The sequence below is a fragment of the Elephantulus edwardii genome, unplaced genomic scaffold (genome assembly GCF_000299155.1).
Source record: "Elephantulus edwardii isolate Elephantulus edwardi_28Jun2011 unplaced genomic scaffold, EleEdw1.0 scaffold00181, whole genome shotgun sequence".
NCBI lineage: Eukaryota > Metazoa > Chordata > Mammalia > Macroscelidea > Macroscelididae > Elephantulus > Elephantulus edwardii.
Window position 1 is genome coordinate 2,649,927 of NW_006399931.1, and position 10,915 is coordinate 2,660,841.

The 10,915-nt window shown below is 42.1% G+C and overlaps 2 protein-coding genes across 4 annotated transcripts in view; both read left to right on the top strand.

Annotated features, from left to right (window-relative positions):
- The window catches only part of GRM8 (glutamate receptor, metabotropic 8), a 1,137,490-nt gene that overhangs the window by 411,255 nt on the left and 715,320 nt on the right, over positions 1-10,915 (top strand). The gene's annotated exons all lie outside the window — the stretch shown is intronic.
- Positions 109-777, top strand: LOC102858690 (charged multivesicular body protein 3-like). 2 transcript variants are annotated; one of them, XM_006896078.1, is made up of 2 exons: positions 109-327; positions 436-777. In XM_006896078.1, exons 1-2 carry the CDS (start codon positions 109-111, stop codon positions 775-777), a joined length of 561 nt encoding a protein of 186 aa, XP_006896140.1. The 2 variants fall into 2 exon arrangements, with proteins under 2 accessions (XP_006896140.1, XP_006896139.1); XM_006896077.1 differs by having other exon boundaries at positions 109-777.

A 10,915-nucleotide genomic window follows, 5' to 3' on the forward strand; every position in this document is an offset into this window, starting at 1 on the left:
AGAACAGAACATTAGCATTAAAATGCATATTTTAGCCAGCCCTTGCCCGTGAGCGGCCTGGGCGGAGGGGACGGAAAGCAGGAAGGGGTAAACCCAACTCAGTTCGCCATGGGGCTGTTTGGAAAAACCCAGGAGAAGCCGCCCAAAGAGCTGGTCAATGAATGGTCATTGAAGATAAGAAAGGAAATGAGAGTAGTTGACAGACAAATAAGAGATATCCAGCGGGAAGAAGAAAAAGTGAAACGCTCCCTGAAGGATGCTGCCAAGAAAGGCCAGAAGGACGTCTGCGTGGTGCTGGCCAAGGAGATGATCCGGTCGCGGAAGGCAGTGAGCAAGCTCTGCGCGTCCGAAGCCCACATGAACTCTGTGCTCATGGGCATGCGGAACCAGCTGGCCATTCTCCGAGTGGCTGGCTCCCTGCAGAAGAGCACAGAGGTGATGAAAGCCATGCAGAGTCTTGTGAGGATCCCTGAAATCCAGGCCACCATGGCCGAGCTGTCTAAGGAGATGATGAAGGCTGGAATCATAGAAGAGATGCTAGAAGACACCTTTGAAGGCATGGACGATCAGGAAGAAATGGAAGAGGAGGCAGAAATGGAAATTGACAAGATTCTGTTTGAAATTACAGCAGGGGCCTTGGGCAAAGCAGCCAGTAAAGTGACCGATGCCCTTCCAGACCCTGAACCTCCAGGAGCCATGGCTTCTGAGGACGAAGAGGAGGAGGAGGAGGAGGCCCTGGAGGCCATGCAGTCTCGGCTGGCCACGCTGCGGAGCTAGGAGGCCCCACCACTGTGGGAAGCCACCCTGTTTATATCTCTTGCACTACATCTGTCATGAGGCGCTGCATCTCGGAGCAGGGCTCTGCTGATATCTCTTCATTCTCTGCAAAAGAAGGGCTGGCTTAGGTATTCAGAGGGATTCTGTCTTAAGAGAGGTGATGTAATGAAATGCATCATTCTCGGGTATGTATGGAAATATTATATTGGGAGGAAGGCAGAGATTTCTGTCTCTCAAAGTCCTGAGAATGGAGTTGATTGCCTGAATGTTGACGCTGTACATTTTCTGTGTGAGTAAATACTATATAAATGGATTTTAATAAATTTCTGCTTTACCACTTGGCAAAAAAATGTATATTTTATGCTTTAGAATAACTGTGTGCAAGTTCAATGCAAAACATTTTACGCATATGATCTCTTTTTTCTCTTCTTACAATTCTAATTATACCCATTTTATAGGTAAGAAATTGAAGCCTAAGGATATTTAATAATTTTCTCAAGGTTGCTCAGTTAGTGCAATGCAAAACTAAAATGTAAACCATCACTTTCATGTAATCAGTGTCTTAATTGAGCAGATATTTGGTTGCAAGTAACAGTTGTTTTTGTTGTTGTAATGTACCATAGAATCAGAACTGACCCATAGCTGACCCTCTGGTGGGTTTTCAGGGGCAGTTCATCACACGGGAGGACTTTGCCCATCCTTCTCCCTCAGAGCAGTTAGTGGTCTCGAATCGCATGCCTTCAGTGCAACTTCTTGCCACTAGGCCCCAGAGCTCCCTCATGTAACAATAGCATTGTTGTTGTTGTTGTTATGTGCCGTCAAGTCGTTTGCGACTCATAGCGACCCTATGCACAACAGCCCTAAACCCTGCTCTATCCTGCGCCAACCGCACCGCCTCTGACACACCCATCCCGATTACCCCAGTCACCGAATCAATCAATCTCATAGAGGGTCTTCCCCTCCTGCGCTGTCCCTCCACCCTCCCAAGCATGATGTCCCTCTCCAAGGACCCGTCCCTCCTGGCAACATGTCCAAAGTATGTCAGACGAAGCCCCAGAATCCTTGCCTCCAAGGGGTAGCTTGGTTTAATCCTCTCCAAGATGAATCTGTTTATTTTCCTGGCAGTCCATGGTACATTCAGTACCCTTCTCTAGCACCACAGCTCAAAAGCATCCACTCTCCTTCTGTCCTCCCTAGTCATTGTCCAACTCTCTGGTGCATAACAAGCGATTGCAAAGACCATGGCCTGTATCAGGCGCACCTTAGTCTCCAGAGAGACACTGTTGCTCCTGAGTACCTTAGAGAGGTCTCTAACAGCAGACTTTCCCATTGCGATACGCTTTTTGATTTCCTGACTGCTGGTGCCAAGAGTGTTGACTGTGGAGCCGAGCAAACTGAAGCTGTGAACACTCTCAATCTCTTCGTCATCCATCCATCCATACAATAGCATTAAATGGAAAAAAAATTATATATATATATATATATTTATATATATCTCAATAAAATATACACATTCACTTTTCTGAAGATGAGGAATTGTATACACTAATTAAATTACTCAGTGATTCTTTTTTATATTCTCTTCCTTTGTTCTCTGCAAATTGGCTTCTCATCTTGATACTATTTGCTTCATGATCATGAAATAAATGATCAGGTCCAATAATCCTGTGTACAAGACAAGAAGAGGGTAAAGTGACAGTACTAATCACATTACTTCTTTTAAGAAAGCAAAATGTTCCAAGAAGTCTTTTGTTGGACTTTGCATACAACTATCAGTTCTATTTTATCAGCGTAAGTCACTTGGCAGCCCTGGTGGCAACAGAAACCAGGAAAGTGAGTATTTGTCATTCCTGGAAATAGATGAAGGTGGCTGAGGCTGGGCTCTTTGGTTGGTCAAACAACAGTTTCTGATGCAACTAATACTAAATACTTCCTAAACCGTCAAGCTTAGCGTGAGTAGACTTTCCTCATGCCTACCTTCCAAAGACAGTGATTGAGCTGGAGAGAATGCAGAAGTGTTAATATTTCACTTTTCTTAGAAGCTCTGACTCAGCTTTCTAGTAAAAGACTTAGGAGCCTTTTCACTGCTGCTGTCTTCTTTTTAGTCACTAGTGCAGGAGAGGAAGGCCCTCTATGAGGTGGATTGATTCAGTGACTGGGATAATTGGGATGGGAGTGTCAGAGACAGTGCGACTGGCACAGGACAGAGTGGAGTTTAGGGCTGTTGTACCTAGGGTCGCTATGAGTGGCAGGCGACTCGACGGCACATCACAACAACAACAACAACAACAGCCAGCATTATGTTTCCTTAACGTGCGCCTGCAATTACTGCAGTATTGTGTATCCTGGTAAGGTGTGAGAATGGCAAGGAGGAGGGAAGAAAGGCCAACTCTTGCTCTTGCTTATAGTTCCATAGAGACGAGACAAGTTTATAGTCTAATAGAGAGGGTTCACGACTGAATAAATGGAGGTGCAGATTTCATTTTATTTTGTTATCAAAGTTGTAAGAAGGAGGCATCTTTGAGTAATCATGAATTGATAGGATTGAATTTGGTTAAATGAGAAGCTGCATGAAGATTTATTATCCTGTTAACCTATAACTTAATAATCAAAGTAATTTAAGATATCCAAAAAATTGCAAAATCAATGATGAAGGTTTAAGGAAAATAAGAAATGCTATCTGAACTATCAACACTCCCTCCAAAGAAACCCAAAAAGCACATCAAACAAAAAACCCTGAAAAATCCAGTAGTGCTGGTGGCTCCAAGAGAGAGAGAGAGATGGATAGAGCCCTGCGGTGTGATTTACAACTGAGGAATTATGTTTAAAGCTCAACTCTTCTCTAACTCCATTCCAACTGGCTGGCAATAAATGAATGAGTTAGTGACCTGAAATGAATAGCTATTAGTATGGTTGCGGGTATCGTTATTACATGGTGCTGTTGAACTGGCTTTGACTCGTAGATATCTTAGGCACAATAGAATGAAATGCTGTCCAAACCTGTGCCATCCTCACGTTCTCCGCTGTGCTAAGCCCATTGTTCACATAGTCACCACTTGTCTATCTGTCAGGTTGTCATACTGTAATTTTGTTGTGTATTGTTATGATGTTATAGGTATGCCACTTGTACTTCATAAACATATTTGAGTTACCCATCCTGGACAGATTTTACAGAGCATCCAGTTTAAGGTGGAGTAAGATCTGGTGACCTAGTTTCAAAAATTAGCTAATGAAAGATCTACACCTGACAACATAATATTGTCATTTGTTCTGGAAGCATCATTGTTGTTGTTGTTATTGTTAAGTGCCTTTGAGTCATAGATGACTCACAGCAACCCTATGAACAAAAGACCTGAGCACTGTTCATAGAATTTCCGGAGACAAGCCATTTCTGAAGTGGATGCCACTCTTGCTTCCAAGCTTGTTTTAATCGGGAAGCTCCACCAAACACTGTCCACCATGGGTAACCATTATCACATTTGGCACATCAGTGTCACAGTGTTTAGCATCACAGCAACCAAAGGTTACCTCTGTACAGCAATGCACAGACCAGTGCCGTACCCCTTAGAAGAATGTTGGACAGAATAACAATTTAAGCCAGGCCTGAAGGCTGTAGATTAAAATCACCCACCTTGGCTTGGTAGCATCACTTTCTGTCCACTAGGCCAACATTGCTCTTTCTATGTTGTTGTTGTTTTTGTTGTTAAGTGCCGTCAAGTTGTAGATGACTCATAGCGACCCTATGAAAGACCTGAACACTTGTATAAGTTTCATCATTTCTCCAGGTTTATAGGTTTTCCGGGAGCAAGCTATTATGGAAGTGGATGCCACTCCTGCTTCCAAGCTTGTTTTAATCAGGGAGCTCCACCAAACACTGTCCACCGTGGGTGACCATTATCACATTTGACACATGAGTGTCACAATGTTAGCGTCCCAGACACATCATTAGGAAGATTCAGTTGCTAAAGGAGGACATAATATTTGGTGAAATAGAGAGTCAACAAAGGTGAAGAAGGATAAGATAGAGTGGCACAATGAAGGGAGCAATGGACTGGAAAGGTTGGCAGTTGTTGGGATGGCACGGGGACAAGCAACCTTTTGTTCTGACAAAATGACCTTCATCATACCAGGTACCTTAGGAAAGTTTTGTAAATGTAGCAGCCAAAATTTCATGTGTTTGAGAGTGGCCAAACAGATGAATTCATTTAGTCAAACTATTTGGTGTTGTACAGTCTGTGAATAAATAGAGCAAGTCCTAACACCTAGTGATAAGGAGCTACCAACCCAAAGGCACTGGGTTCAAATCTGCCAGCTGCTGGGCGGGAAAAATATGGGCAGTCTCCTCCCATGTGATTTACTGTGTCTGAAAAGTGGGTCAGCTGTGGGTCAATTCTGACTCAACAGTGTATAACAAGAACACAATAACAAGGTTAATGAAAGTCGCAGTTCCCTAACCTCCACTGCTCACCACTCCACCTCACCAGTCCCTCCCAAGTTAGGTAGTAATTTATAGAATCATTGCTCCTGTGTGCTGTGTAGTATTCCATCATGTGAATGGGACATAATTCTCAATCCATTTGATTGTCGTTGGACATTTGAGCTGTTTCCAAGTTCTAACAATAGTGAGTAATGCTGCTATGTGTTCTAGAAGGGGAGTTCATACAGTCCTCTCCTTTCGTGAGCCTATTACCAGAACCAGCTGGACTGTTGGAGTAGTCCAAGCTAGCAAAAGGGAAGAAGAATAGTTATAGAAATCCTCAAACTGCATGTATCAACTGATACATATCTATCTGTGCTCCTGCCATTCAAGACAGACTGTAGATGTCAGCTGCTATTCTGCTTTCTTCCTGCATCAACAGTCTTGTCTGATGTGATTGGAATGGACAGAAACCTGAGAATTATTCACCCAGTTAAATAATATGGCTTTGTTCGCAGAAAAATGGTTTATAACAGTACACACTATGGAGTACCCCGACAGTAATATGTATAAAATTAAGGATTTGATGAGTATGCATAATTGTTGTTGCTTGGAGACAAATTTCTCAGTAAATTTTTTAAAATTATTTTATATATGTTTGCTTACAAAAGTCACATGCACTATGCTTTATAATACTCTTTGTTCACATTGTATTTCATGCAATCATTCACATTCATTATGGTTTATACAATTAACCACCATTGGACTATGCTTACCATTACGGTATCTTTTTCAAGTCCCGCCAGATCGTCCCCATTTTCTTTATCCCCTCCCTCCACACACCAAATTGAGTAACTCTGTGATTTTGCCTCTACCCATCCTCATCCCTCTGCTCCCACCCCTTCTCCCCAAACCATAATGGAATACCATTTCACTCCAGTAAGCGGTGGCAAAGTTTAGCAGGGCAGCAAGCAATAAATGTTGGAAAAGGTGTGGAGAAGTGGAAACTCTCATACTCTGCTGGTGGGATTGTAAAAAGGCAGTTTGATGTTTTCTCAGAAAGTTGAACATAGGTATTTCCTATGATCCAGCTATTCCACTACTAGGAATACATCCCAAGAAAATGAGAACGGAGATACAAATGGAGACTTGTACACCAATTCTCATAGTACATCAATGCGCATGGCAGTGCTGTTCACCATTGCAAGAACAGGGACACAGCCCAAATGTCCAACCATAATCAAATGGATTGAGAAATTGTGGTACATTCACATGATTGAATATTATGCAGTACTCAGGAGCAGTAATTTTGGAAGGGACTGGAGAACACTATGCTGCATGAACTAATTCAGTCTCATAAGGACAAATACTGCATAAAGCCATTATTGTAAAAATAGATAGCTAGTAGAACTTTCTTTGTCTTTTTTTTTTTTTAATACTGGTTTATTAACAAACTTTGTATACATTGTTTTTCCACATTGGATTCTTCCCATTTCTTCACACATCCCCTCCATCCATCAAATTGTATGGCCCTATGATTAATGTTCCCCCCAGGCCCACCTTCAGCCCTCTGTGTCCCTCCCCCTTTGAATCCTCAGTAATGATCTTATACAGTATTTGTCTTTATGACACTGCTTTAGTTCACTTAGCATAATGCTCATCAGTCCCTTCTAAGTTAGGTAGCAATTTACAAAATCATTGCTCCTGTGTGCTGTGTGGTATTCCATCATGTGAATGGACCATAATTTCTCAATCCATTTGATTGTGGCTGGACATTTGAGCTGTTTCCATGTTGTTACAATAGTGAACAACGCTGCTATGAAGATTGGTGTACAAGTCTCTGTTTGTGCCTCAGTTCTCATATCCTCAGGGTATATACCAAGCAGTGGAATAGCTGGGTCATATGGAATTTCTATGTTCAGCTTTTTGAACAAACATCAAACTGCCTTCCAGAGTGGTTGTACCATTGTACAGTACCACCAATAATGTATAAGATTTCCTATCTTGCCACATCCTCTCCAACATTTATTACTCACTGTCCTGTTAAACTTTGTCACTGCAACTGCAGTGAGATGGTACCTCATTGTGGTTTTGATTTGTCTCTCTCTTATTGCCAGTGATTTTGAACATTTCTTCATGTGTCTGTTGGCCAACTGAATATCTTCCTCTGTGAAAATTCTTTCCATGTCTTTTGCCCATTTTGTAATAGTGTTATCTGTCTTTTTCTTGTGGAGGCCCTGTAGGATTCCGTAAACTTTTGATAGGAGACCCTTGTCTGAAATGGTAAGAACTTTATTTTTTAAAGAGGTAATAAGATTTTCCTGACCAAAATATTCCACTTCTAGAGAAAGAGACATGTTCAGAAAGTTAGGGCTTGTGTTGGTTAATAAGTCTAGTTAGATTCAAATTATTGTGCCTTGTGAGTCTCTCTGGAAATTTTGCTGGAAATGCTTAAAGTGGTATGTGGAAGGTTTCTAAATCCTGCTAAAATGACAAGCTGTTTTGATCTCCTTTGCACAAAATGACACAAAGTCATTTCTCTCAGAGAGAAATGTCCTATCTGGCAATCGTTTGCCTCCATGAGGTTTTGATGGAAGTGTTTTGTGAGAGCAGCTTATTGTAGATTCCTTGACTTTTTGTCTGCAGCCGTGCTGATATTTGTTCAAAAAAGGGGGACATTAATGTTGCGCAGTTCAAAACCTCCACATTTTGAAAGGTCTGTGCCAATGGAAGAGGACCGTTCGTTAACCTTCTTTACTTCAGCCTCTTCTTCTTCAGTCAAGAGCCTGTTTCCACATATTTGTTGATGTAAAAATTGTAATGTTTCTACTCCCATGAGCAAAGAGACGCACGTATCTATTACTGGTGAGATAATGTGAAGTCTGTTTAACTTGAAGAAATGTGTTGACTGTAGGGTGGTTTATCCATGATGCTCTGAGAGCTGAGGTTCATAGTGTTGGAGATCCAACTATGAACAAAGTGTCCTTTCTGCCTCTAAATGCTCCATATTTGTTATGAAAAAAGTTTCAGTTGGTAGGTATTGTTCATAGATAAAAGAAAATAAAGAGAGCTGCAAAGGAGAGGGCATCAGAACAGGTTGAGAAGAAGTACAAGCATGTCTTGAGTTGCTTTGTAGGAACAACCACAAAATTAAGTTAGAATTCAAAGGGGGAAAAAAAAGTATTATCCGAGAGGCTGGGCTCTATGAGGAGAAGCGTGGCATTAGGATTGGTGGAAGATCTATCAACAATCTGCGTTATGCAGGTGACACAACCCTGCTCGCTGAAACTGAGGAGGAGGACTTCATGCACTTACTGCAGAGGGTCAAGGACTGCAGCCTTCAGTATGGACTGAGGCTCAATGTCAAGAAGACAAAGATTCTCACCACTGGACCAATCGGTAGCATCAGGATGGATGGCGAAGAGATTGAGATTGTTCACAGCTTCAGTTTGCTCGGCTCCACGGTCAACACTCTTGGCACCAGCAGCCAGGAAATAAAAAAAAAAGAATTGCGATGGGAAAGTCTGCTTTTAGGGACCTCTCTAAAGTACTCAAGAGCAACGGTGTCTCTCTGGGGACTAAGGTGTGCCTGATACAGGCCATGGTCTTTGCAATCACTTGTTATGCATCAGAGAATTGGACAATGACTAGGGAGGATAGAAGGAGAATTGACGCCTTTGAGCTGTGGTGCTGGAGAAGAGTATTGAATGTACCCTGGACTGCCAAGAAAACAAACAGATTCATCCTAGAGAGGGTTAAACCAGGCTACTCCTTGGATGCAAGGATTCTGGGGCTTTGTCTGACCTACTTTGGACATGTTGTCAGGAGAGACAAGTCCTTGGAAAGGGACATCATGCTTGTTAGGGTGGAGGGACAGCACAGGAGGGGAAAGACCCTCTATGAGGTGGATTGATTCAGTGACTGGGGTAGTCGGGATGAGTGTGTTAGAGGCAATGCGATTGGCACAGGATAGAGCAGGGTTTAAGGCTGTTGTACATGGGGTCGCTACGAGTCGCAAATGACTCGACGGTACATAACAACAACAACAACAACAGCAACAACAACATAGCTTTTCTACATGATTGATATATATATATGCATAACTTTATATTGCAAGCAAATATTGTTATTGTTAATGCCATCGAGCCGAGTGCAACTCATAGCAGCCCTGGGAACAGTGAATCTGAACTTGGCCTGACCCTGTGCCACTCTCACTAACTCTGACACACTTGAGCCCATTGTTAAAGTTACAGTGTCAACCCATCTTCCTCTTTTATGCCGACCTTCCCCCTTTCTAAGCATGATGTCATTCTCTAATGACTGACCTCTTCTAACAACACCAAAAAAATACTTTATATTGGAAGTAAATACCAAATGTGAAGATAATTTTAAAGACTGAGAGACAGCCAAGCAGAATGATTGCAATTCTGGAGTCATCATGCCAACACACTACTTTTAAGGACTTGGATAAGACATGTAACCGATCTATTCCTCAGTTTCCTCATCCTGAAAAGCAAAGATAACAATATTACCTGACCTTAAGGCTGATGGGAGCCTAGCTGGTGCAAACAGCTGATATGCTTAACTGTTAAAAGAAATGTTGGAGATTAGAGTCCATTTAGAGGTGACTTGGAAGAAAATCCTGGCTGTGTACTTTGAAAAAAATCACACAGTGAAAATCCTATGGAGGACAGTTTTACTCTGAAATACATGATGTCACTTAAAAAAAAGTTTGCAATGGTGCATGGTACAGTTTGTGCCAGGTAAATATTTGGCATAAATTTTTATATAGATAGGGAAGCATTAAAATGCAAGTATTTTCCAGTGACATGTGATGAAGTTTTTGTTTTCTATACTTTTCTAAATAAATGGTGAGCACTCTAGTTGTCTGAAGTTCAGATTCTAGGAAGCTAAATGAAGCTTGAATTCAGAGTGATGGCTCCTGAGGAATGCTTTCCCTCTCTGTGACTTCTGGTTCTAAGAGTTTCCTGGTAAAGGAAGCGAATCCAATACATACACTCCACCCCTGATACGTTTGTCCTCCCTCCCTCCCTGCCTCCCTCCCTCCCTCCCTCCCTCCCTCCCTCCCTCCCTCCCTCCCTCCCTCTCTCCCTCTTCTCCCTCCTCTCCCTTCCTTCATACAAGTTTATTTACAAAATTCGAATACATTATTTTTTCACACTAGTTCCTTCCCATTTCCCTAACCCCTTCATCAAATTGTGAGACCCCATGATTATCACCCCCCTCCCCAATATATCCTCTTGATAGTGTAGAGGACCCACTGTCTGATCTTTTCTTTCTCATTTTATCTCTTGTAAGACAAAAGGTAATGGAGGTACACCCCACGGAACCTCCCATTACACTGGATCTGGGCTGTGCCCTGGTTAAGGGTGTTGTGTCTGCTCTAATCACCTCACAACTTATTGACTGACCATAACTTAAATCACATTCTGTGAGATGATTACACTTTCCCCTGATGGCCTCTAATTCTGTATCATTAATATCATAGAGTCTAGGGCTTATAATACTTAAGATGGATACATGATACTAAGATTAATGGTCTAAGAAGGGTGAACCAACTGAGTGTGGAAACTATAGAACAATATCATTGATTTCACATGCAAATAAGATTCTACTGAAGATTACCCAAAAACGACTGGAACAGCACATCAGCAGAGAACTGCCAGAAGTCCAGGCTGGGTTTAGAAGGGGTCGTGGTAC

What these genes read in the sequence shown, in the direction of transcription:
- LOC102858690 (XM_006896077.1), top strand. Translation starts at nt 109, where the DNA reads ATGGGGCTGTTTGGAAAAACCCAGGAGAAGCCGCCCAAAGAGCTGGTC.